This window comes from Bufo gargarizans, chromosome 10 (genome assembly GCF_014858855.1).
Source record: "Bufo gargarizans isolate SCDJY-AF-19 chromosome 10, ASM1485885v1, whole genome shotgun sequence".
Taxonomy (NCBI): domain Eukaryota; kingdom Metazoa; phylum Chordata; class Amphibia; order Anura; family Bufonidae; genus Bufo; species Bufo gargarizans.
Genome location: NC_058089.1, coordinates 48,279,678 through 48,307,203, shown reverse-complemented (window position 1 = coordinate 48,307,203; position 27,526 = coordinate 48,279,678). Strand labels below are relative to the sequence as shown.

Below are 27,526 nucleotides of genomic sequence, written 5' to 3'. Positions count from 1 at the left end.
TTCAATGGGAAATATTAATCTGCAGTAAAATCTGAAACAAAAACCGCACACAAAAAAAAAGTACACGTGGGTTTCAGTCTGAAGACACCCTCATCATTCTGCTTTTGGGAAGGGGGAGTAAGCCTCCTTTTTCTACCATCGTACAGCCCTGTTGCAGCTTTGCTTCTTCCGCTCTGATGGCTCTGTCATTCCTTAGGCCTCGTGCACACAACTATATTTTTTCAGCCGTTTGCGGTCTGCCTGTTTTGTGGAGAGCACACTGACCCATTAATTTCATGCATGCATCCAGTCCGTTCTGGTCCATATTGCAGAACAGTAGTCCTTTCTATTACCGGAAGTGAGAAAAACCTGGAATGTTCTCAGAAGGTATCCATACTTTGCGGATCTGTTTGAAATACGCACACTGTCATATGCATGAGGCCTTATTTCTATGGGGCCATGCACACCTCCGGATTGTGGCCGATCTGCAAATGATAGAACATGTCGGAACTTATAGAACAAGTAGAAAATGCGGTCTAAAGTACAGAGATGGTTGCGTGTATGAGGCCTTTAAGGGTTTTTTCCAAGACTATACTCAGGATAGGTCATCAGTATCTGATCGGTGGGGGGTCCAACACCTGACACCCCCGCCAATCAACTGTTTGAGAAGACAGCTGCAATCGCAGTAGCACCCTGGTCTTCCCTCAGCTTTCCCTAGGTCATGTGACATCACGTTCTTCAGTCACATGGCCTAGGCACAGCTCGGCCGCATAGAAGTGAATGGGATGAGCACGATACCGAGCACAGCCGCTATCAAGTGTACGGTGCGGTGCTTCGTGGAAGCCGCGGTGCTACTGTGAGCACCGGTGCCTTTTTAAACAGCTGATCGGCAGGGGTCAGACCCCCACCAACCAGATACTGATGACCTATCCTGAGGATAGACTTGGAAAACCCCCTTAAAGGCCTCATACACGCAACCATCTCTGTACTTCAGACCGCATTTTCTACTTGTTCTATAAGGATAGGTCATCAGTTCTAAAATCCTCAAACAATTCTAAGGGCCTATTAGCCTGAGTGATGCAGGATTTTCAGGAACAAGCATTCCTCCGGCATTGTTTGCGTCGGCTTGTGAAATCAGGCGCGCGCCGAATGAAGCGTTGTTGTACATCAGGCTGTGTTCTAACACCTTTAGACATTTGTGGGACTGGGACCTGGAGCAATAAGTGCCCTATCTGCAATCAAATTCTGTGTGTGCATTTCCCCTGTTGGCAGCAATGTCTCCGGCTGCAGCGGATATCCGATCTGTTTATCAACCTCTGAGGAACTCCCAGCTCCTTGGAGATCGCAGGCGATTGCCTGGTAAACAAGACGTGCTCGGCTAGTCCACTCCACATGTGTTTTTGGTTTTATAATCTCAGTCTTGTGTAAATGGCACGAATCAGAACGTGCGAAGCTGATGTCTCTGGACACATGGAGCCCGTCGGCTGCCGCTGTGATTTAGCTTTATTCATGACCAGGGTTTTCAGCTGGACATAGGTGTGTGATGTTCATCTGCAGACAATTACAAGATCCAGCTTATATTTAGCATGGCCACTCCAGACACCAGATCGGCGGATCCTGCTAAATTGTATTGCAATTTTCAGTTGCAGCCTGAAAGTAGGTATAGCCTGCAGAAGGATGAACGTTGGCCAAACTCACAAATTTCTGTCAGAGTATCCGACTATCTAATGCAGGGATCAGCAACCTCTGGCGCTCCAGAACTGCAACTCCCCCTTTCACTTCTGTGGGAGTTTGAAGAACAGCAGAGTAAGCGCATGCTGGGAGTTGTAGTTTCACTGTAACTGGAGTGCGGAAGGTTGCTGATCCCTGTAATGTGTACGGGCGGAGAGCTGGTTGTCCTGTCTCTCCAACAGCAGGAGTCCGCATGGAAAATCTGCATCGTGTGCAGTTGCCCTGAAGTTTTCCCATTAACGGGACTGATGATAAATGCATGATCGCTGGAGGTCTAACTGGGTGCCTGAGTCCTCTGTGTGACAAGAGCAGGAGTGCTCCTGCGTGGCCACCCCATTCATTCACTATAGGCCTGATGAAGATGGTATGGCACAGCACTCAGCAGTCCCATAGGACTGGGTGGAGGGGCTTGTTGTAGAAGCCTCTCTACTCGACTAGCCCTTTGAACAGCTGATACCAGGTGTCCCAGGTATTTAAAGGGGTTTTCTGAGTGTTTTTTTTTTTTTTTAAGTTTAAAATGTTCTTCGTCCAACATTTCATCCTTGGGGGGCTTTTGTCCCAGACCGCCCTCCTATCTGCACAAGTACTAAGTAGCTGTTACCCTTGGCGTGGATTCAGAAGGGAAGAGTTCCAGCTGATTTCGGGGGTCCCACTGCAGATATTCCTATTAACGGACTTGGGCCAGCAGACACCAGTCACCGTGTGTGTTTCCCTGCAATTCCTCATTCTCCCGGTCTGCCTGCGCTGCCAGTCTAGAGGTTGCACAGAAACCTAATACTGGAGCAGCGGGGCAGTCACCGGATCATCATGACACGGGTGACTAAAAATATGTGAACCTCCTCATCCAATCAGGCGCCTGCTTTCATTTTCTTTGTCCCTTACTAGTCGTGTAGCACTTTTACTTGTACACATCCTCTGACGTGACTCTTACGTCTCTTTTGACCCCCTCTTTTGAAACAGTGTCTTTAATATTCACATTGCATGATGTTTTGGAGCTGTCCCCTCTCCTGACATGTCTATTTTTAGTAACTACTTGCATCCCCCATGTAGAAACAATTCTGGAACATCTATTATTATCACTCCAGGTTGTGCCATTCCTCTATTATGTCTTCTGGAAGTTATGAATGAATTACTAGCAGTTTGCACTGAAAGTCTAGATGGGTGTTGCCAGTGTCACACTGCGCAGGGACACGTCCCTCCAACTGGTAGCACTGATTGGATAGTGTAAGAGTAGGGACACACCCCTAACTAGTTACACCCATCTGGACCTTCATTGCAAACTGCTAGTAATTAACTTATAAGTTCTAGCAGGAATAATACAGGAATTTCACAACATGGTCATATGAATAGATGCTCCAGAAATGTTGTTACATAGGGGATGCAAATGGTTACTAAAACCTGACTTACAGGTGAGATGAACTTTGCTATACTCAGACGGAGTCTGAAAGTGCCGGAGGGCGCACCACTTATGTGCAGCCGCCCTTTAATTATTCCTATGGGAGTCCCATTGAAATGAATAGGAAACGCACCGTGCAAGCGCGGCCACTGCTCCACTCACTTCTATGCAGCAGCGCTTAGCTATTTTCGGCTCTCCCGTAGGAATGAAAGGCGATCAGCCGTGTGTACACTATGTGCCCTCTGGCACTTTGCGCACTCTTTTCTAAGAGGTCCCACCTCTGGGACTCGCACCTATCCTAGTGATATGCCCCCACTATCCAAGATGGGACAACCCCTTTAAATCATTGACTCAAAAGATTGGCAGTCAGTCTTCTAGGGAAAGAAAAATGGGACAGGCTGATGGCCACTAAAGCTGCCTGCACACAAATCTCTGTATTTCCACAACAAAATGGCACGTGTTACTGTCACGGACGTTCCCGTGGCAGGAGATCGGTGAGACTGGCAACATGTGGTTTGCTCTGAAATGTTTTCCGTTTGGATCAAATGACGTTGGTGGTGTTTCTGGTGCTTGCCGCACCTACTTTCCCCAGATGTGGCTATTAGGGTCATTTAACCTTCTCTATTTATAGTTGCTTCTCCCACAATGCTGTGCGGTTTATAGCTTCTGTTTGGGCCTTTGGATAGATTGTGGTTGGATCTTGGCTGAGTTCCTGGTGCTTCCATTGCTCCTTTAATGTTGTCTTTCCTTTCCCTTTTGTATTTTGTTTGGTATCTGTGTATGGCATTTCCCTGTTTGTGTTAGGCCTTTAGGATCCTCCTGTTCAACCTTCCTTTTTGGAGCAACAGGTAGTAGTCTCATCCCTGCCATTAGTACCAGGGCTTGATAGAACTCTAGGTATTCCTGCGTATGAACTCGCCTACCTCTGGGGTCTGTTCATACTGGTAGTCAGTAAGGATTTTGGTTACGGTTTTCACTAGTAGGTGTCCATTTTCCTTCCCTAATTCTCAGACCCGATTCCCTGGTCCCCCTCCCCCCCCTTCCCTCCTATGCTCAGTGTGGTGTTTCCCTCCCACACCGAAGCGTGTCAGTTACTTGCGTTTTTTGGTATGTATTTGATACGGTTTTGCTGCAGGTCTCGTCCTTCCATTAAAAAGGATGAAACCTGCACAAAGAATCCACAGGGTGCGGAGTTCAGGCAGGTCAATTTCCGCAACTGAACAGAAAAAGCAAAGAGTACGTAAGTTTGGCGTAATCTCGTACACATTGCAGTCCGCTTGGAAAAACCGCACTGTGTGCAGGTGGTCTAATAGTTGCGTCCACGTCAGGTCTGTGTGATCAGAGCAAGCCCTCGTTCTTGTGTAGATGGTGTGAACCATTATCTTGGTGAAATCCTTCTTCTGAACACCGGTGCAGGTAAAACCTTTCCCGTGTCGAGTCTTTCATGGGCATCACGTTACGCCTGGTGCTAGAATTAGAATTCTGGATACAGAGTCAAAAAATAGAAAGCTGCGGTAGGCATGGAAACTGTGCCTGTGCGTTCCAGCGTATAAGCGCCAGCTCCAAGTTCTTATACATTTTGGAAACGTTTCTTCATGTGGGAGAATTTCCAGAATTACCGGTATGTAAGTGTATTTTTAGGCTTCAGCTGCACGATTGCTGAATGTTTTGAAATTTTTTGAATTTTCGAAAAAAGTAACCATTGCACTCCGACTGTTGGCATCGATGGACCATCCTAGAAAGGCAGCACTTTATACTTTGTAGCTGCCACCTCAGGAAAAAAAGAGGACCCGTCCCTTCTACTGACGGGATAATAAATATTGAGTTTTGTTTGGCTGTTAACCCTTTCTTTGTTAGTGGAAAAAATGGATTAAAATAAAAAATCTGCCAAAAAAGTGAAATTCTGAAATGTCATCAGCATTTGGTAAAATTGGTATTTAATTTTATTTATAAATAAAAATGAAATATTTTGACTCAAATTTACCACTGTCATAAAGTACAATATGTGACGAGAAAGCAATCTCAGAAGTGCTTGGATAAGTAAGTGTTTTAAAGTTATCACCACATAATGACACGTCAGATTTGCAAAAAATGGCCACCTTTTGGGGGCATTTTTTTTATATATTATTGCATTGTACACATTATGAGCTAGGGATCGACAGATTATCTGTTTTACGATTATTATCGTCCGATATTCAGGATTTCTAAAGTTATCGGCATCTATTTTGCCGATAACGAATCGGGAACAAGGATAGCGCTGCTGTCAGCGCCATCTGTGTTCCCTTAGCAGCACAGGGGAGAAGTAAGCAGTGTCTCCCTCCCCCAACCCCCTTCCCTGTGCTGCTTCCACCAATGAGAGAAGAGGGGCAGGGGCTGTGGCCACTGCGCCACCAATGATGACTCATTCAAATTCAACAGGAGGCGGGAGCTGGCTGCAGAATCACATAGCCGGCTCCTGACCTCTGACAAGTATCTGCGATCTGCGGCAGTTAACCTCTCAGGTGCCGCACCTGAGTGGTTAACTGCCACGGATCGCAGCTACCGCTCATAGAGGTCGGGTGCGGCTATATGATTCTGCAGCCAGCACCCGCCTCCTGTATATGAATTAATGGGCGAGTTATCTTCATTGGTGGCGTAGTGCCCCCCCCTCCCCCAACCCCAGTATTAAAGACATTGGTGGCGCAGTGTGCCCTCCCCACCCAACCTCTTTATTAAAAACCTTGGCGGTACAGTGCGCCCCCCAGTATTAATCATTGGTGGCAGTGGCCACAGGGTCCCCTCCTCATTGGTGGTGCAGTGGCAGCTTCTGATCGGAGCCCCAGCAGTGTAATCCTGGGGCTCTGATCGGTTACTATGGCAGCCAGGACGCTACTGAAGCCCTGGCTGCCATAGTCGGCTCCCTGCTGCTGTATGCACAGAGCAGCAGGGAGTGTGAAGTCCTATTCACCCTGATAGAGCTCTATCAGGGTGAATAGGACAAAGGGTTCTAGCCCCTAAGGGGGCTAAAAGTTAGTAAAAAAAAAAAAAACAAACACCAAAATATTAAGTATAAATGAAAAAGAGAGATTTATAAAAAAAAAATAAAAAAACGAACTACACTAACAATAAATATGTTTCTTTTCAGCAGATTTGTGTAGGAATTATAAAAAAAAATCAAAAATGAAAATGCACAGAATATCGGTATAAATTATCGGACTGAAAGTTAACAGAATATCGTATCGGCTCTAAAAAAATCTATATCGGTCGATCCCTATTATGAGCTAAAAATCACATTTTTTTAAATAAGTCTTTATTAAAGACATGGAGTCCTTTTCTCTGTACAGGGCTGAGATGCATCACTAGCAGGATCTGAATTTTCTCTGCTCCTCAGGCAGCGAGCTGAGGCCTCCTTATCTCTGACATTATAAGCACTCATAGCCCAGTTCTAATCTTACTTTTAATAATGTGGCTTAAGTGTTTGAGCTCTCTGTAGTTTAGAGATATGGTTTATTAGATGACCAGCACAAAGTGAAAGTAGGATGCACACAACTAGAAAAACCGTTAACCCTTTGTGACAAAACGGCTCAATATTTTGAGCTCAAAGTGAGTAAATTGCAATCATAAAAAGAAAATTGTCCCCAAAGGTGGACATAGCCTTTTAACTATTTTTTTTATTTTTATTTTTTTAAGCAGGTTGTCAAATTTTTCTTTACCGTTTTTTATTTATCCTAAGCTAATATTGTACACCAAAGAGCCGTGTGCCGTATTTCCATTAGGGGTGAACTGCATGGTGACCTGTTACAATGCCAGGTAGTGGTCCGATTGAAATGCACTAGTAACAAGCACTACAGATTAGGGCTCGGCGATATGGCCTAAAATCGATATCGCGATATAATTTGAAGTGTGAATGTGTGATATAATGATATATATCGCAATATATTTTTTCTTCTGTATGTATACAAATTACATGGCCATTATCATCCACGTCCCCCAGCCAGCACCATCAGCCCCATGCCATAGCCATCCACCTGGTAGATTCGGGCCCCTGCTAATATACTTACCTTTCCTGCAGGGTGCTCGGCTGGCTGATGGGGTCCGCGTCTTCTTCCCAGCATGCACTGGGAGGGACCTGACGTCACACACAGTGTCAGCCAGCGCGCTGACAATGTGTGCATGCAAGGCCACGGAGCGGTGAGTGAGAAGCTTCTTCAATTCACTACTGCTCCGTGGTCATCTATTGCGATACAACTAAAATCTATATCGTTGCCTGACTTTATGACGATAATATCGTATATCGCCCACCCCTACTACAGATCCCATCACCTCCATGTTTTTTTGTGCGCTCCGGACATGCATAATTTTGCTTTTGTGTAGCCAGGCAGAACTGCGCTTGCCGTGGGTATTCTGATGGGGGGAAGAATGAGTTAATGGCAGAAAGGCCTTCAGCATAATTCATGTAGCTTTAGATTTAAAATCCACAGCTTGGGTGTAAGTTGACCTAAAAAGTGGATTCTCTCTAACAAGGTAACAGACATCAGGGGGATGAGACTGGTGTGCTCCTAGCCGAACACGTCCGACACTGCCCCCACACCGCGCTGTCAGGCCGAGAGCCGGCGGCACTTAAACTTTTTGCTTCTGTGCATTCCTGATTTCTCTCGCGGATGTTGCTGGTGTTGTAATGATTTCTTCGGTGGCGGAGTGCCAAGTGCTGTCTTCTCCCTTGAGGGCATGACTTTGTCACCCACAGAAACCAGTACAACTAAATCGGTGGCGATCAATAGAAATAGATCTGTGGAAATAACACTTTCCAGGCAGTGAGATTTAACACTTTCTCATGATCTTTAGATATCAGTCAGATTAAAAGTTTCCGGTGACGCCTGTCAGAAGTTGAAACATTCATATACTTGCCAATTATCATCCACTCTTTCCGCTTAAAGGGAGTGTCACTAGAAAGTTCACTGATAAGTCAGACACAGTGCCTTGTAGGGATATATATATATATATATATATATATATATATATATATATATATATATATACACACACACATATATACATATACACACACATTCTCTCCCTGCAGGCTGTCAGCTCCCCCACTGCCCCTTCTCCAGGCAGGCTGAGATCACAGGGGAGTGGGCTGCTTTAAAGGGGGTTTTCCAAAAGATAGATATATATCTATTTATATTAGCAGAAGGACCCGGCTTCGCACGGGTGTATTTCATTTAATGTTTGTGTGAGTCGTAAAGATATCGACAGTATCCCCCTTAACAGTGACCTCCACAGCGCCCTGCCCCTTTAGGGTTACATGACGACATTTTGTTGAACCAATGTCGCGCAACAATTTTTATAATGATAGGCTACGGTGTCGCACTGTAACGTGCGATATGCTGCAAAACAACAATCGCAAAAATCCATCCAAGATGGATGCATGTAGCAGTGTAGTTGTGCCCTATGTGTCATGCGACTAATTGTTGTCGTGTAGCCCGAGTCTAAAGCTGACCTACAGCAGTAAAAAAAAATGTCTGGATTGTTATGGAAACCTGGAGTAAAACTGTGTGTATGTGGAGACTAAGGGTCTGCGAGCTTCTATTGGCTGATAAGGGACATGTGACCGTGTGTGTGGCAGTTGGGATATGAAGAGAGAGACTTGCAGGCTTGTATTGGCTAATTATATTCTATCTTCTATTAGTAATTTTTTGGGGAATATCTCAGGACCGATACGTGTTAGGGAGCTTAAACCCAGTCTAAAACTTTCCCGGACACCTGATGTACCTGTGTGCCAAATTTGGTGCAGATCGGTTCAGGCGTTTGGTCGTGCGTTTTTACACCTGTGGCCCCCGCCGATCAGTGTTTTTGAGAAGGCAGCCGTGCTCCCGTGAGTGCTGTGGCCTTCTCTCTGCTTTTCCTAGACCGAGTGACGACAGGTTCATTGATCACGTGGCCTAGGAGCAGCTGAGCTCCATTGAAGTAAATAAAGCTGAGCTGCAATACCAAGCACGACCACTATACAATGTATGGCGCTGTGCTTGGGAAGCTGCGAGACAAAAGCGATGTTCCCGGGTGTCGTACCCCCATCTATGAGATACTGTTGTAGGTCATCAGTAAATAAAAATCTTGGAAAACCCTTTTAACTGTGTTTTTTATTATTTTTATTATATAATCTCTGGCTTAGTAGCTGCTCGAGGTATATGGGACTGGTCTTGTTTGAATGGCTTTACAAAAAGACTAAAATGGCGGCATTATCTCCACATTGGGAATAGCTGTTAGAAAACATGTCGGGTGTGAAAGCAGCTGAAACCTGCTTCCACTTTCAGCTGCTGTCACTTTCGAACTGCTAGTTATAAAGCCTGGACGCTTTCTAACAAGACGGTCCCATATCTATGGCGTTTACCAAGCCTGAGATATGAAGAGTCAAAGCAGCTTTCGCAGCCTGAGCTCTACTGGGGCTTAACTGCTAAGGGGTTAAAGCGGACACGTCAGTGTAATATAGTAAACTTGGCTGCTAGGGCTATGGACCTGTATCTAGCGCGCTGCCGCAGGTATTCTGCTGACCGGCCTCCTGAGGTGTTGTCCTACTTGGAGTGCCTCCTTTTACTGTCTCTTATCTGGAGTGCTGTATGCTTAGGGCAAATTCATGACACTTGAGAACATGTTTGTTAATGGCTGGAGGTACTTTCTTCACTATTATGCTGTGAAGATTGTGATGAAGGGTAATTTCAGGTTATTAAAGCAAATACTTTGCCGTCATGTAGCACATACGGTTTTGTGTTTTGAAGGCGGCCCTGACAGCAGTTGCATCTACTTAAGTTGTGACTGTGTTTCTTATGCAGATTGTAGTTCAATTGAGGTAAATGCATTGGCATGTAGATGGATGCAGAGCGCTGGGTAGGAGTCCTAATTCAGATCCCTGATACCTTCTGATGGGTCTCGGTGACATGCCAGAGGATGCATTAATGTGCCTCACCACTCAAGTGACGACCCTTTGGAATAGAGGTATCAATAAATTTACTTATACCTGCTTTCCTTGGCTCAGTTGTCAATACGTAGCTTCCAAAAGACAAGTAACGTTCGGTCTTATTGACGGCATTCACACCTCCGTATCCAGTTTGTGTGCGATTCCCAGATCGGATACGAGCCAAAACTATGGTCTTGTGATTGCTGTGGAATTTTTCCGCCAGAACCTGCAGGAAGGATCCACACTAAGGACTCGTGCACACGGCCATATTTTGGATTTTCGCCTGATCTTCATTTTTTGCAGAATGCTTGAGGGCCCATTCATTTTTATGGGGCTGCAAAAAATTGCAGGCAGCACACGGATGTCATACATGTGCTGTACACGTCCGTGCGGACGTTCCGCTAGTTATAGAACATATCCTATGCATGCCCATTTTGCAGATAAGAAAATACATTTCTCTAATGGGGACCGAGGAGAGTGCGGGATGCATATGGCCGGTATCCGTATTTTGCGGACCGCCAAACGGCAATGGGCGAGTGCTTTAGGTTTTCGCCTTCCTTTGACTCCCTTGCATGCTCCCATGCCAGTCTCGCCACTTCTTTCTGTGGCCAGTCTCTTTCCTGGCTGCTTTGCCACTGCCTGGCCCTGTCAACCAAAGCAGACGGGGCAGGGGTGTCCACAGAAAGGAGTAGGGCTTTGGTGCAACAAGAGCAATGGTGACTTCCCTGCTTGCACCAAAGGCCTAATCTGCATTAAGCAAAAGTATCATAACTTGGGAATGGATCCTCGGATCAACAAAAGAAAAACAGCTTTTAATCAGGTGTAGGGCTGCAACGATTAATCGATTATAATCGATAACTGGATTCGTTGTCGACGAATCCAGTTATCGAATAATCGCCGATTCGTTGCTATGCGGGCGGGCGGTCACTGCATCTTTATTTTACCTTTTACAATGACGCTCCTGTAACAGCCAGGCAGAGCGGACGGCGGCGTAACGTCACTCACTCATGTGACACGCCTGCTCCGCCTCCTTCATTCATGAAGTGGGCGGAGCAGGTGCGTCACGTGAGTGAGTGACGTTACGCCGCCGTCCGCTCTGCCTGCTACTGGAGCGTCATTGTAAAAGGTAAAATAAAGATGCAGTGATTAGTCCGACTAAGCGCCGGGGCTGTTATGGGGAGGGGGGAGGATCTGTCTATGGCACTGCTATGGGAGGGGGGTCTGTGTATGGCACTGCTATGGGGAGGGGGGTCTGTGTATAGCACTGCTATGGGGAGGGGGGGAGGGGTCTGTGTATGGCACTGCTATGGGGAGGGGGATCTGTGCACTGTTATGCCCATAACAGTGCACATATCCCCCTCTCCATAACAGCGCTGCCCACAGATCCCCCTCTCCATAACAGCGCCACCCACAGATCCCCCTCTCCATAACTGCGCCGTCCACAGATCCCCCTCTCCATAACTGCGCCGTCCACAGATCCCCCTCTCCATAACAGCGCCGTCCACAGATCCCCCTCTCTCTAACTGCGCCGTCCACAGATCCCCCCTCTCCATAACTGCGCCGTCCACAGATCCCCCTCTCCATAACTGCGCCGTCCACAGATCCCCCTCTCCATAACTGCGCCGTCCACAGATCCCCCCTCTCCATAACTGCGCCGTCCACAGATCCCCCTCTCCATAACTGCGCCGTCCACAGATCCCCCTCTCCATAACTGCGCCGTCCACAGATCCCCCTCTCCATAACTGCGCCGTCCACAATTTGTTTTAATATGGCCTTTAAGCATAATTTTTCAAGTAAGATCATATAAACCTCTGTTTTGTAATTTTGTCGTTTTTCCCGATTTAATCGTAGAAATTAATCGGCAACTAATCGATTATTCAAATAATCGTTAGCTGCAGCCCTAATCAGGTGACCCACAGCAATGTGACTATGCAAACAGCTGGAGAGGGAGGCCACGGGGACTGATTGCCTTTAGGTTCTTGGTTGTCTCGCGTTTTTGTCCTAATCCTTGGTCCTTCTTGAAGGTGGCCTTAGAAATATGGTGTTATGTAAGAATAGTCATGTGGTTGATATACTAGGGTCAGTGTCTTGCTCCTTTTTAAAAACGTTGCTATTGCACATGGAAAGAAGGGGCCTTAGGCCTCATGCACACGACTGTAGTTCTAGTCCGCATCCGAGCCGCAGTTTTTGTGGCTCAGATGCGGACCCTTTCACTTTAATGGGGCCGCAAAAGATGCGGACAGCACTCCGTGTGCTGTCTGCATGCGTTGCTCCGTTCCGTGGCCCTGCAAAAATATAGAACATGTCCTATTCTTGTCCGTTTTAAAATATAGAACATGTCCTATTCTTGTCCGTTTTGCGGACAAGAATAGGCATTTCTACAATGGGTCACCTGTTCCGTTCCACAAATTGCAGAAGGCACACAGGCGGCTTCCGTTTTTTTGCGGATCCGTGGTTTGTGGACCGCAAAAAACGGAACGGTCGTGTGCGTATAGCCTTACAGAGGGATTTAGATTCTGTACCTGGCCCAGATGCTTTATGGCTCATGCACACAGCTGTAGCCGTTCTTGCGTTCCTCAAAGCACGGATACTTGCCGTGTGCGTTTCACAATTTAGATTGTCCTGCCCGCTATAGAACTGACCTGTCATTGTCCGTAAAACAGACAAGAATAGGGCATGCTACAGTGTGCTGTCCCGCATCTTTTGTGGCCCCATTGACGTGAGCTGATGTGCATCTGACCCACCAAAGAAATGTGGTTTGGATCCAGACGAAAAACACCGTCCTGTGCATGAGCCCTTATTTGTATAGAAATCACAGTCTGGCCTCGAACACAATTATAGCAGCAGTCCTCGTGACATTGGAGACAGCACGTCGTGCTGCATTAGTGACGGCAAGGAGCTCGCTCTCCAATAGACCACATATAGTTTCACATCGCAGCATGGAGATCCAGCAGGGATCTCAGCTCTGAACCCGGACAACCCCTTTAAGGGGGTGTCCCAGAATGACAACTTTGTTGGTGATAAGTAGGGGTGGGGGTCTGGCCGCTGGCACCCTCGCTGGGGTCCTGTGTCCTCAGGCGGTCGAGTATGTGCACTTCTGCGCCATTCAAACTCTATGGGACTGCCAGAGACTGCTGAGCACTGTACTATGAGAGACCCTCTCCAATAGGGTCTTCTGTATTTAAAATAATGATGGCCCGTCCTTAAGGTAGGTGATCAGTATAAGATCAGTCGTGGGTCAATTAAATGGGATGAAGGTTTAGGTCATCAGTATCTGATCAGTGGGGGTCCGACACCCGGGACCCCCCACCGATCAGCTTTTTAGAGAAGGCAGCAGCTTTCGCAGTGGGGCCGTGGCCTTCTCTGATTTCCCTAGACCATGTGACGTCACATTCATCGGTCACATGGAAGTGAAAAGGGCTGGAGTGCAATACCAAGCACAGCCACTATACAATTTATGGCGCTGTGCTTGGTGAGCTGCAAGAGGCCTCCTTAGGGCTCTTTCACACCTGCGTTCTTGTCTTCCGGCATAGAGTTCCGTCGTCGGGGCTCTATGCCGGAAGAATCCTGATCAGTTTTATCTTAATGCATTCTGAATTGAGTGAAATCCGTTCAGGATGCATCAGGATGTCTTCAGTTCCGGAACGGAACGTTTTTTGGCCGGAGAAAATACCGCAGCATGCTGCGCTTTTTGCTCCGGCCAAAAATCCTGAAGACTTGCCGCAAGGCCGGATCCGGAATTAATGCCCATTGAAGGGCATTGATCCGGATCTGGCCTTAAGCTAAACGTCGTTTCGGCGCATTGCCGGATCCGACGTTTAGCTTTTTCTGAATGGTTACCATGGCTGCCGGGACGCTAATGTCCTGGCAGCCATTGTGAAGGGGAGCGGGGGAGCACCATACTTACCGTCCGTGCGGCTCCCGGGGCGCTCCAGAGTGATGTCAGGGCGCCCCACGCACATGGATGACGTGATCGCATGGCACATCATCCATGCGCATGGGGCGCTCTGACGTCACTCTGGAGCGCCCCGGGAGCCGCGCGGACTGTAAGTATACTGCTCCCCACTACTACTATGGCAACCAGGACTTTAATAGCGTCCTGGCTGCCATAGTAACACTGAAAGCATTTTGAAGACGGATCCGTCTTCAAATGCTTTCAGTACACTTGCGTTTTTCCGGATCCGGCGTGTAATTCCGGCAAGTGGAGTACACGCCGGATCCAGACAACGCAAGTGTGAAAGAGGCCTTAAACAGTTGATCGGCAGGAGGTCCCGGGTGTTGGACCACCAATCAGATACTGATGACCTATCCTGAGGATAGGTCATCAATTGTAAAGACTTGTAAAATCCTTTTTAATTACAGAGTTGGACCCCCACTGATCTGATATTGATGACTTATCTTGATAATAGGCCATCAATATTCTGAACCTGAAAACCCCCTTTAAATGTTGTATGTCTCGCGCTGATCACTCCATAGTTATCTATGCACACGCATACCTTTTGTACTGCATTCAACTGGTAAATGTGCAGGGCTTCCATAGTTGGCCGGACACCTTTTTAAAAAGCTGTTCCACCCAACATGCCCAATGTTTCTGTCCCCTGACATCCTCATCAACCCGTTTGACAGCGGACTCCCTTTCAACTCGCTCATACACTTAGGCTCGACCGAACATTTGTGTATTCCATAGGGAAAGGGGAGAAAGCGGTTGCCAGACGCTTCTGGCGGCGGCTTGTCTGCCGGGAGAATAAGAGGATCAGATGAAAATATTAATTTGGTATGATCCTCCTTTCCCCTGGTATCTTCTATCAGGGGAAAGTCGGGAGCTCTTCATACACATTGGACTGTGCCATCACTTAGGGCTGATTCACACTACCATGCTATGTCCAGGAAATGCGTTCCTGTGTCCGCCACGTCTCCTGGATCCACCGCGACTCCACTGTCCCGAACTGACTGCATTATAGTAATTTATGATGCGAGTACAGTCTGCTCGCGGTAGATAGGATCTGACTGTATCATAAATTACTATGATGCAGTCTGTTTGCACTAGATGACACACCATTGTGGATGTTTTGATCTTCGCAACGGGCAGATGTAGCGGTGAGCATCTGGAGCGACGCCACCGCCGGGGAGCGAGGGAAGTACAATCTGTGTAAGGGGCCTGGGCATTTGGGGTGGCATTTTAGTTGGGAAATCCCCTTATACATTAGATGGCGGGCTGTCCCGCTGAATTAGTGGGTTTAGCCGACGCTCATCTAATGTTATGGACACCTTAAAGGGGTTGTGCAGAGGGTAAATATCGATGACCTATCTTCAGTGCTAACCTTGGCACTCCAGCTGTGGTGAAACTACGACTCCCAGCATGCTCCATTTATTTCTACAGAGTTCTGAGAGCAGCCAAGTAAGGGGGGCATCTTGGGAGTTGTAGTTTTACCACAGCTGGAGTGCCAAGGTTAGCCATCACTGGTTTAGGTCATCCATATCAAATCAGCAAGAGTCTGAGTTCTGGCACCCCTGGCAGTCAGTTGTTTGAAGAAGAGGCGGTGCACAGTTACAACTGCTCGTCCCATTCAAGTGAATGTATTGTAATCACACTGCACGGCCGCGCAGGGCGGGGTGCGCAGGTAATCTTGTACGGGAAGCAGCACGAGCGCCACCGCTTCGTCAAACAGTTGAACGTTGGGTGTGCTAGGACTCGGACCGCCACCTGAGGATAGGTCATCCCTATGTACCCACCTCACAACCCCTTTAAGGGTCATGGTCTGTATGTAAGGTACTTTTGGAACACTTTCCTCGTTCCCCCATCCAGTCCTTCACACACGTTTTATATGTGGGTGCAGTGACCTATAGTGGAGCAGGATATCCTCAAATGGGGCTCTTGAGGCAGGCCTGGACTGTGTGCACGCCGTTTGGGTGATGTTTCCAACACCCGGGCTGAAGCGAGCGGTTGTTTTATTTCATTCCGCTCTGTCACTCGCCCCTATCCCTATTGATCTGACAGTCTGTTTATCTGATGCTGCACTCAGTAATGCTTCGCCAGGGAAAAATGCACAAAACAAGCTCCGTGCATCAGCATTTTCATTGTGCCCCGAGCTGAGCCTCCCTTCACATGGTAGCGTCCCCTTTCAAATTGAACACAAACTTTTTTTTTTTTTCTTTTTTCCTTATTGCGCCCACTGTGCCTCTCCCAGTCCAGTCTGTCCTGTCCAATGCTGGGTTCACCGAGGACTCCGCTTGTCGTCTCTCCCTCTAGTGTCTGCTCTCGTGCTATGTTCCTCCTGTCCTGCTCCTCGTAGTGTTTTTCATCTGTTCTCCCGAGCCTTGTCCGGGCGGAGTTGAGCTCTGTCTGCTTGTGTTTATTCCAGGGGGGCTAATTAGACAGACCATGGCTTCATTTAAGCTTGATTTCCTGCCCGAGATGATGGTGGATCATTGCTCTCTGAATTCCAGTCCTGTGTAAGTGGTTTTGTTTTGTTTTGTTTTTTTTCGAGCCGCCTCATTCCGTAGATTTGAGGTATCACTGCTTAAATTTTATTTTTATTTTTTTGTGCCTTTTCGTGAAATCTGCTCTTTTTTTATATCACTATTTTTGTCAATGACTCTGTGTGATGTCACCTTTTAAATCAGCTAAATATCACCTCCACCTGTCTGGGTTCATGGTTGCTCTGATTACGCGCATAAATCTAATCTTGAGAAGCCAGCCATTCCCCCTCCTATTGGATTGTCACATTCCTGTGTGTGCTGTATTTGTTCTGTACATAACACTGGATTAACTCCTGATTTGTGGAGCTTTCTTTAACTCTTAAGTGTACTTTTAACTTCTGTAAAGTGTTACGCATTCATCTTGTTTTTTCAAACAGCTCATTAACATCTACGGCGCCATTGTTTGTTTTAGATCAAAGAAGATGAACGGCACCATGGATCATCCAGACCATCCGGATCCAGACTCCATCAAGATGTTCGTGGGACAGATTCCTCGCAGCTGGTCCGAGAAGGAGTTGAGGGAGCTGTTTGAGCAGTACGGTGCCGTGTATGAAATTAATGTACTGCGAGACCGAAGCCAGAACCCTCCGCAGAGTAAAGGTGAACCTTTCTCTAGATGCTTCCACCATCTCCGTTCTCGAACCGGGCATTATTGTAGTGGTTTGGCGAACTTTGATTTAATGCATGGAAACGATCTTATGCCCAGCTTAATTTTACATGTCAAGGCAGACCTATGTAGAACGTGTTTGTCCTTTGACTAAGTTTTCTCATTTGTCATACAATCCTCTCTTGTTTCTTGCCTGAAGGGTGCTGCTTTATTACTTTCTATACACGTAAGGCTGCATTAGAAGCACAGAATGCATTGCACAATATGAAGATTCTCCCTGGGGTGAGTAAACTAAGAGCTGTGCCGAGTTCGGTTCACGTCTCATTTCTCTCTCTATCCAAACACTTTACAACAGCTCTCTGCAAACAGACAATCTAAACAAGGGATGCCCAACCTGCGGCCCTCCAGCTGTTGCAAAACTACAACTCTCAGCATGCCCAGACAGCCTACAGCAGCGCATGATGGGAGTTGTAGTTGTCCACCAGCAGGAGGGCCGCAGATTGAGCATGTCTGATCTAAACTAGTGCTACATTCAATGTATGGAATAAATTTGAGGTAGTGAGCAGATATATTTTGATCAAGATCATTTGTGCCCATCTATCATGGCATGGTGACCTTTTAGGCCTCATGCCTCATGTTTTGGTCTGCATCTGAGCCGCAGTTTTTGTGGGTCGGATGCGGACCCATTCACTTCAATGGGGCTGCAAAAGATGCGGACAGCACTTTGTGTGCTGTCCGCATCTGTTGCTCCGTTCCGTAGCTCCGCAAAAAAATTTATAACATGTTCTATTCTTGTCCATTTTGCGGACAAGAATAGGCATTTCTACAATGAGCCTTCCGTTCTGCAAATTGCGGAAGGCACACGGGCGGCTTCCGGTTTTTGTGGATCTGCGGTTTGCGGTCGTGTGCATGAGGCCTTAGATGGGACCCTACTCTATACTGACTCCTCTCCTAGTTCCAACTGGCCTCGCATGAATTCAGGGGAAACCGGGCTCCAGCTATTCTATCTAGCTTAGGTCTAGGTTTCTGCTACGAAACAGGTCCACGCTTATTTTCAAATGGAGTCCATTCTACCACAGTGCTCACCGTACGAGATCTGACTGTTAATGATTTGGTCATGCCAGGTGGACTAATTAATTTGAAGTATGAAATACAAAAAAAATAAAAAAATAATAGGCATACATACATTTCCACAATTCTCTCTCCCTCAAATAAATTATATAAATACAATTATGTAATATAACTTCTCTGTTCCTCTACATAGTAAAGTGTAGCGGACTGTGCATGCTTATATATACATATAATAAATATGGAAAACTATTCCAAAAATACTCTTAGCATGTTCTAGGATATATGGGTCTATTAGGATATATGTTGACACCAGGAGCTTCCTCTGTGCACACACTGAATGTGCAGGCCCTACTAGATTGTTTCCAGTCCTGATCATGCTGCTTTGGCATCCAATTGGGCTAACTCCCTTTTGCTTGTGTCCAGATGCATCATCCGATACAGATGAAGCCGGCTGACAGTGAGAAGAATAACGGTATGTCACCTAGTTCTCGGAAAGACGTCCCTGGGCTTTTCATACATTCAGGCCAATTAAAGTGTCAGCCACACTTTAGTTACTCTTCCTTCCTGTGTGAAGCCAACTGTGAGTTGTTAAAAGCCTATTACTTGTGGTCTGTTGCAGTTGTTTGTACTGTCCTGTCCCTTTAAACCTTTCAGCGTGGTGTTAGCTGGAAGTAATGCTCTTGCTTTTTCTAAATGAGTCATTTTAAATGTAAATGAAGTCCCCACTGCCTAGATCAGTTCTTTACAACAGCTGGTGAAACATGGGGCTAATTGTAGATCTACCTTAATATGTTTAGTTGCACTGTCCTGTTAATTCAATTGTAAATCTGGGTGACAGCTACCAATGTGATAAGTTGATTCATTCAGATCAAAGTGTCATAGTATATAGCGTCCATTCCCATTTGTTTTCTCAACTGACGAGCTGTTTTGTCTTTTTTTTTTTTTTTTTTTTTTTATAGCTGTTGAAGACAGAAAGTTGTTTATTGGCATGGTCTCCAAGAAGTGTAATGAGAACGATATCCGGGTCTTGTTCTCTCAGTTTGGGCAGATAGAGGAATCCAGAATTCTGCGGGGACCTGATGGATTGAGCAGAGGTATGTATGAATAATGAACTGTAAGCACATGCAATGCACATTTTCGAACTTTTTTTTCTGGAATGTGACTTTGTGATTTCCCCTCCCCCCGCCCTGTTTGCTCTTTGCAGGCTGTGCATTCATCACATTTACCACCAGATCTATGGCACAGAATGCAATCAAAGCCATGCACCAAGCACAAACCATGGAGGTGAGTTTTGAATTGATTATATATTTATCACCATGGCGTCTAAAACGTCTGCCCGACTGAGTTTTGCTCCCCACACTTTAAAAGGCATTTGTCAGCAGATTTGTACCTATGACACGGGCTGACCTGTTACATGTGCGCTTGGCAGCTGAAGGCATCTGTCGTCCTATGTTCATATATGTCCGCATTGCTGAGAAAAGATTTAGGGGGCCTCTAGGGGCAACGGGGGCATTGCTGTTGCACAGAGGTTCAGCTCTCTGCAACATAATCACTCCTGCCCGGCCCTGTCAAAGTGCAGAGAGAGCAGAGCCCATAGGTGTAACGGCGACACCCCCATTGCTCCTAGAGGCTAATTTGCATATATACAAATTTAATTTTCTCGTGCGTGGCATTGGGGGACACAGCACCATGGGTATATGCCCAGCTGCCACTAGGAGGCTGACACTAGAAACAAAAAAGTGTTGGCTCCACCCAGGTGGGCTATACCCCTCTGCTAGAGCCAGAACAACTCAGTCTAGTTCTAGTGTCCGTAGGAGGCAGACATGACCTGCTAGCAGGTCCTTTTTCTGCTAATTTTTTATCTTTTATTTTTATTTTTATTTCTTTTAATTTTTTCCTCTACAGGTAGCAGGGGCGGCTCCATCGTGTTCCACCTTAGTTGTCCCCCTGCGGGCGCGTACTCGGTACCTTGCAGCCACCCAGTCCCCAACGTGACCTGCTTCCGCAGTGGATTCCGGCGGACCCACGGTTTCCGTGTTGAGTCCGCCGAGGGGGTGGTCATGCTGCGCCTGAACTAATCGGAGGGTGAGTATGTGCTTCAGCCCCAACCCCCTCCCCCACCCCCCCACCTCCACTTAGTAAGCTGGGCCTTTGGGGGGGGGCACCTCTCCTTCTTGGGGTCTCCCCCGCTCTCCTCTCAGGGGGGTCGCCATTCTGGAGCCTTTTTTAATGGTGTCGGCCCCTTTAAGACGGCCGGTTTCGGCCCTCGCTCTCCCTACCTCGGTGGCTGTGTCCCCTCCTCTGCCTTCCCTCGGCGCTGGCTGTTTGTTAGCCGCTTCCGCCTCCTGCGCTGGCGGGCGGGGGCCTGCCGGCGGCGGCGCTTTTCTCCTCCGGCGGCACCCTGGCATACTAGAGGCCGCGGCTTTTGCCTGGCCTAGGCCGCGGTCACGTGGGCGGGCGTCGTCTCCGCCTCCTGGGCTTCCCGGGCTTCCTCTCTGCCTCTCCCCTTGTGGGCGTTCCTCCGGAGGCCTCTCTTCTTTCCGCCCAATCCTGCGCCAGCGCGGGCTGCTAGGGGGGCGGTTCTTCTGCCGGACGCTCTCTCTCTCTCCTTCTGCCTGAGCTGTGCGGCCGCGTGCGTCCTCACTCTGTGCGCTCCGGATCCTCCAGCTTCGGTTTTTTCTGGGACACAGCACCATTGGTCGTGGTAGGCAGCCTCTGGCTGACTCCTTCCTCTTCTTTTCAGGTTCCACCACCGAGAGGCCATCATGTCTTCCTCTGGTCAGGCCCCCACTCCCCCTGCCGCCATTTCCACTCATTACGCCTGCTCTGTGTGTAGCAGGAAGTTCCCATGCGGCCAGCCTACGTCCCTCTGTGTGCAGTGCCTCACCCCCGGGCCCGCCCAGTCCGCTCCTGCGGCCTCTACCTTGTCGGTTCTCCCGGAATGGGCTGCTACCCTGTCCCAGGCCATAGGTAGCCTTGCTAGCCTCTCCCAATCCCTGGCGCAGTCTCTGGACAGTCTCCCTGCCCAGATTGCGGCCGCCTCTGGCAGGGCCTCTACCGCTGGTGATACGCCTGGCGACAGTTCCCAGCCTCGCTCCGGCTCTCGGTCCCGCAAACGACCACGTACGGTCTCGGCTGGGTCTCACTCCTCCTCAGTTTCCCCGGATCACTCCCCGGCTAGGTCTGAGTCCGGTGAGATTTCTTCTTCAGCCGCTTCCGCCGCTCCTGGGGACTCCTCCGCTTCAGATTCTGAATCTGAGCGGTGTTCGGCGATGTCGGCAGCAGTGCAGGATCTCATCAGAGCCGTGCGGGACGCACTCCACGTGCAGGATGTCCCCTCGTCCTCCTCCATGGAGGCAGTGTCCTTCCGACGCTCTAAGCGGTCCACTGTGGTTTTTCCCAATCACGAGGATCTGGACGCTCTCCTTGCCAGGGAATGGCGTCACCCTGATCGGCGCCTTCATCTCACCAAGGCTTCTGATGTTCCTTATCCTTTCTCTGAGGATTCGGTCAATCTCTGGACGATGCCCCCCCTGGTGGATCCTCAGGTCGCTCGTCTGGCGAAGGCTACTACGCTTCCCCTGGCTGATGCGGCTTCCTTGTCGGATCCCGCTGATAAACGGGTCGACTCCTTGGCCAAGTCCGTTTTCATCGCAGCGGGCGCCGCCATCCGTCCTGCGTTTGCCGCCTCTTGGGTCGCCAAGGCATGCGCCGTTTGGGCAAAGCAGCTTCTCCGTGCTTTACCTGCTGACTCTGAGCAGGGGGACTTGGCAGTGCTTGCCTCCCAGATCTATCAGGCCTCCAAGTTTCTTTGTGACGCCTCTATGGAATCGGCTCGCCGCTCTGGGCGCGCGGCCGCCAACTCTGTGGCTATCCGCCGCACCATCTGGCTTCGTTCCTGGGCGGCGGACGCCGCCTCTAAGAAGGCTCTTATCTCTCTTCCCTTTCTTGGTGGAAAGCTCTTTGGGAAACGCTTAGAGGAGCTCATCTCCGAGGCCACTGGAGGTAAGAGTTCTCTTCTTCCTCAGAATCAGCCTCGCCGCCGTCGTTTCCCCGGATCGTCCTCCCGGACGCAGTCCTTTCGGTCCTTTCGGGCCCCTCCTGCCCGATCTGACAAGAAGCCTTCCAGGCCTTCCTTCAAGTCCAGGCCCTCTTGGCACGCCAAACCCAAGCCCGCTCGTCCCCAGCCCACTAAGCCTCCTTCAGCATGACTCGATCCCCGTCATGGTGGGAGGGCGCCTGCTCGTCTTTCGGGATGTTTGGCGGGCAAACGTAGAAGACGCTTGGGTTCTCGAGGTGGTCTCTTCGGGGTACAAAATCGAATTCACCGACCTCCCACCCAGTCGGTTCTTCTTGACGTCCCCCCCCATGTCTCCCGCCCGGGCAGACAGTTTTTTTCAGGCCATTCATTCCCTGCGCGCTCTGGGGGTCATCGTTCCGGTTCCAGAGTCAGAACGTTTTCGGGGCTTCTACTCGAACCTGTTCACCGTCCCCAAAAAGGACGGCTCACTCCGTCCTATCCTGGATCTGAAGGCGCTCAATCGGTTTGTCCGGGTCCGTCATTTCCGCATGGAGTCCCTCCGGTCCGTGATCGCCTCCCTGGAGTTGGGCGAGTTCCTGTCGTCGGTCGACATTCAGGATGCCTATCTCCACGTTCCCATCGCCCTCTCCCATCAAAGGTTCCTTCGCTTCGCGGTGGGTTCGCTTCATTTCCAATTTGTAGCCCTTCCCTTCGGTCTGGCCTCCGCACCAAGGGTTTTCACCAAGGTGTTAGCTCCCCTAGTGGCTCTTCTTCGTGCCAGGGGGGTCGCCCTGGTGCCTTACCTGGACGACCTTCTGATTCGGGCCCCGTCTCCCGAGGACAATCTGTCCAGCCTGAGCATCACCCTCTCGGCTCTTGCTCGGTTCGGGTGGCTTGTCAACCACTCCAAGTCCTCCCTTGTCCCACGCCAGAAGATGCTCTTTCTGGGAATGCTGTTCGATACTCGCCTCGGGCGGGTGTTCCTTCCCCCGGAGAAGGTGTCTTCTCTTCATGCGGGGGTACATCTTCTCCGCAGGCCGTCCTCTCTGACCATCAGGACGTGTATGCGCGTCCTGGGGAGGATGGTGGCCTCATTCGAAGCCATTCCTTATTCCCAATTCCACTCTCGGGACCTGCAGATGTTCATCCTGTCCAGGTGGGACAAGTCCCCGGAGGGTCTCGAGCGCCTCGTTCGTCTCCCTCCTCAGGTTTGTCTGGATCTCTCCTGGTGGTTGCTTCCCCGGACGGTGTCCCTGGGCCGGTCCTTCCTCCCCCCCAGTTGGCGCGTGATCACGACCGATGCCAGCCTCTCGGGATGGGGAGCGGTGTTCGAGTCCCTCACGGTTCAGGGTCTGTGGTCTGTTCAGGAATCTTCCCTGCAGATCAACGTTCTCGAACTCAGGGCGATTTTCTTAGCACTGTCGCACTGGACTTCCCGTCTGCGCGGCCTCCCGATCCGGATTCAAACGGACAACTCCACCGCCGTGGCTTATCTGAATCATCAGGGGGGCACCAGGAGCGTGATGGCCCTGCGAGAGGCCTCTCAGATCCTGCGATGGGCGGAGGAACACGTTCCCGTTCTCTCCGCCGTCCACATTCCCGGGGTCGACAATTGGGCGGCAGACTTTCTCAGTCGTCAGCTCGTCGACCCGGGCGAATGGTCTCTCCACCCGGAAGTGTTTCATCAACTGTGTCTCCGGTGGGGAGTTCCGGACGTGGATCTCTTCGCGTCTCGCCTGAATCACAGACTTCCGCGCTATGTTGCGCGGTCCAGGGATCCGCAAGCTCTTGCGGTCGATGCCCTGGTTCTGCCTTGGTCCCAGTTCGACCTTCTGTATCTCTTTCCGCCCATCCCTCTTCTGCCTCGAGTGCTCAAGCGTCTCAAGGCGGCCCGGGTGCCGGCGATTCTGGTGGCCCCAGATTGGCCCCGCAGGGCGTGGTACGCAGATCTCGTGTTCCTGCTCGCCGACGTTCCATGGCGTCTTCCCCTGCGTCGCGATCTCCTTTCGCAGGGCCCTCTGTTCCACCCGAATTTACCGCAGCTTCGTTTGACGGCGTGGCTGTTGAGACCGCGATCCTGAAGGCCCGTGGTCTCTCGGACTCTGTCGTTCAGACGATGCTTCGCGCTCGGAAGCCCCAGTCGGCCCGTATTTACTATCGGACCTGGAGGGCGTATTTTGCTTGGTGCGAGTCCGCACGTTCTCGTCCTCTCCTTTTTTCGGTCCCTAATATTCTGGCCTTTCTTCAGGCTGGTTTTGATAAGGGGCTTCGCCTGGCTTCTCTCAGGGGGCAGATTTCTGCCCTTTCGGTCCTTTTTCAACGTTCTGTGGCCACGCGGGCTCAGGTTAAGACTTTTCTGCAGGGTGTCGCTCGCCGAGCCCCTCCTTTTCGTCCTCCGGTGGAGCCGTGGGACCTGAATCTTGTTCTTGATGCTCTTCAGTCCTCTCCTTTTGAGCCCTTGGCAGACATCTCTCTGTCGTTTGTGTCATTTAAGGTTGCCTTCCTTGTGGCTATCACCTCTATCCGTCGGGTTTCCGAACTGGCGGCGCTTTCCTGCCGGTCGCCTTTTCTGGTGTTCCATCGGGACAAGGTCGTTTTGCGTCCCGTTCCTTCTTTTCTCCCTAAGGTTGTCACCCCGTTTCACATCAATGAGGAGATTATCCTTCCTTCCTTCTGCCCTAATCCTTCTCACCCTCGGGAGAAGTCTCTCCATTGCCTGGATGTTGTTCGGGCTCTCCGCTGGTACCTTCGCCTCACGGAACCCTTCCGTCGTTCGGATTCTCTTTTCCTGGTTCCGGCGGGTCCTCGTAAAGGTCTGCCTGCCTCCAAGGCCACCATCTCTCGCTGGGTTCGGTCGGCTGTCAAGGAGGCCTACGCCGCGAAGGGTCGCGCTCCCCCTTCCAGGTTGACCGCTCATTCGACTAGGGCAGTCGGAGCTTCCTGGGCGGTGCGTCATCAGGCTTCGGCTGCCCAGCTTTGCCGGGCCGCCACCTGGGCGTCAGTTCACACTTTTGCTAAATTCTACCACATTCATTCCCTGGCTTCTGCTGATGCCAGCCTGGGGCGTAAGGTTCTGCAGGCAGCGGTGCTTTAGGTTGCCGTCTGGCGATCTTCTTCCCTCCCTCAGGGACTGCTTTGGGACGTCCCATGGTGCTGTGTCCCCCAATGCCACGCACGAGAAAAATGGATTTTTTGTACTCACCGTAAAATCCTTTTCTCGTAGTAGGCATTGGGGGACACAGATCCCTCCCTTTCCTTGGAGCATTTGTTCTTGTTCGTGGTTCCGGCGTTTGCTTGTGGTTGTCGGGTTCCCCAGTTCAAGACTTGTTGGCACTCCGTTTCTTTTTGGTTCAGGTGTGGCGTTCCTACTGCTTTTGGTACTGACTGAGTTGTTCTGGCTCTAGCAGAGGGGTATAGCCCACCTGGGTGGAGCCAACACTTTTTTGTTTCTAGTGTCAGCCTCCTAGTGGCAGCTGGGCATATACCCATGGTGCTGTGTCCCCCAATGCCTACTACGAGAAAAGGATTTTACGGTGAGTACAAAAAATCCATTTTTTCTCACTCATGTGGAGTTGGGATTTGCCACTGACTGAATCCAGCTTAAAGGGTAACTGTCATGTTTTCATAAAAAAAAATCAATTTTAGCATATGTTACTGCTGCAGCAACATTATGCATAAAGCAATCTTTAGTTTCTTCACATACCACTGTTTTCCTTGAATTTTTCCATTAGTTACTGCTGTTTAAATATTTACAATATGAGGTCCTTCTCGATATGGCTCCTCTGCCAGTTCTGAGGCCAAAACTGCTTTATTTTTTATTTTTAATCAGATAATTTTTTATTTTGACTAAGTATCATGACCATACAATGTGCACATTAGAATTTTACATTCCAAGCAGGATCACAGGTCATATAACAAAATCAAGATATAGCATTATCTCAATAATATAAACGGTTATTACACATAAACCCACAACATTACCCCCCTGCCCCACATGAGACAGATTCAGAGTATTACAAAGCATTTTCCAATCGTATTAAGGCATTAACAGTCGAAAGGTATCATATAGAACCTAGTAGCCGAAGTAAATCTGATCCATAACAAACCCCAGAATTCACGTAAATATATTACCATGCACATGCCTCATCACCCTATATTATCCCTAATCCCTCTAGTAAGAGCTAGCCACGGGCTACACACTCCTGATCTGTCCATCCAAAGGCCCCAGATATTTTCAAATTTCGACCAACAATTGCGCTTAATACATACCCCTCTCTCCATCCTTATTACAACATTCAATCTTGCAATAAATTCAGCGGCATTAGGAGGAAGAGGCTGTATCCACTTAGCAGCCAACGTTTTACATGCTTGATATAATATTCTATTAATTCCAGTGACAATATAATCTTGTAAATTATCAGTGTCAAAAATACCAAGCAAACGCAGTCTAGGATCAAGATCATATTGTGCACTATATATCTTGTTAATTAACGTTATCACATCACTCCAATACCGGTTTGGGGCACTGCAGCTCCATAACATATGGAATAGTCCAGCCTCTTCCTCATGACATTTCGGACATGTGGAATCTCCTCTATATCCAATTTTAAATAGAAACGCTGTCCTGTTATACGTCCTGTGTAATATGCACAGTTGTGATAATCTAGTCGCTTCACTAAGGGACAAATTTGCGGTCAGAGCCAATGTTTCCTCCCACTGGGTATCAGTTATTTCACCCACATCCTTTTCCCATTGCATTTTTACTTTCAGAGGAAACTTTTTTTTTTTTAAAGACTCTCCCAGGAGCTCAAGGTAGATAGTTGAAATAGCTCCTTTCACTGAACCCACCTCTACTATCTTACCAAGTATTCGACTTAAAGTAAACTGCAATGATATCATTTTGGACTGTGATTCAAGAGCATGTCTTAATTGCAAGTATTTATAAAAATGAACGGAAGGTAGCTTGAACTCCAAACTTAACTGCTGAAACTGTTTCAAAATACCCTGAGAGTATAACTGACTAATATTCCAGAGGCCATTCGTTTCCCATTGGGAGAAGCCTTCCAGACAAAACGGCTCTGGCAAAGCCTTTACTATACCATATAGGTGAGATGTGTATTAACCCTGTGATTCCCAAAACCTCTTTAATCTTCCCCCATACCTTCCTCATAAGCCCAATAATCGAGGCCAAAACTGCTCTCCCTCACTTCCCATACAGACTTGCCGTAGCCAGCAGCTCCCTGCCAGCCAATCAGATTGGATTACTGAGACACGCCTCCTCACTCTGAAGCCTACTGTAGGCAT

At 48.9% G+C, this 27,526-nt stretch overlaps 1 protein-coding gene across 16 annotated transcripts in view; it reads left to right on the top strand.

Moving 5' to 3' along the window:
* Positions 1–27,526, top strand: part of CELF1 (CUGBP Elav-like family member 1) — a 54,715-nt gene that overhangs the window by 9,572 nt on the left and 17,617 nt on the right. For 10 of the 16 annotated variants that reach the window (XM_044269517.1, XM_044269530.1, XM_044269520.1 and 7 more), the window contains exons 3-8: positions 16,406–16,496; positions 16,936–17,123; positions 17,330–17,412; positions 18,625–18,781; positions 19,161–19,295; positions 19,406–19,485. In XM_044269517.1, coding sequence (XP_044125452.1) covers positions 16,426–16,496; positions 16,936–17,123; positions 17,330–17,412; positions 18,625–18,781; positions 19,161–19,295; positions 19,406–19,485 — 714 coding nt within the window. In that variant the 5' untranslated portion in view covers positions 16,406–16,425. The remainder of the gene's footprint in view (positions 1–16,405; positions 16,497–16,935; positions 17,124–17,329; positions 17,413–18,624; positions 18,782–19,160; positions 19,296–19,405; positions 19,486–27,526) is intronic. The other 6 variants (XM_044269528.1, XM_044269523.1, XM_044269531.1 and 3 more) reach the window with 2 other exon arrangements.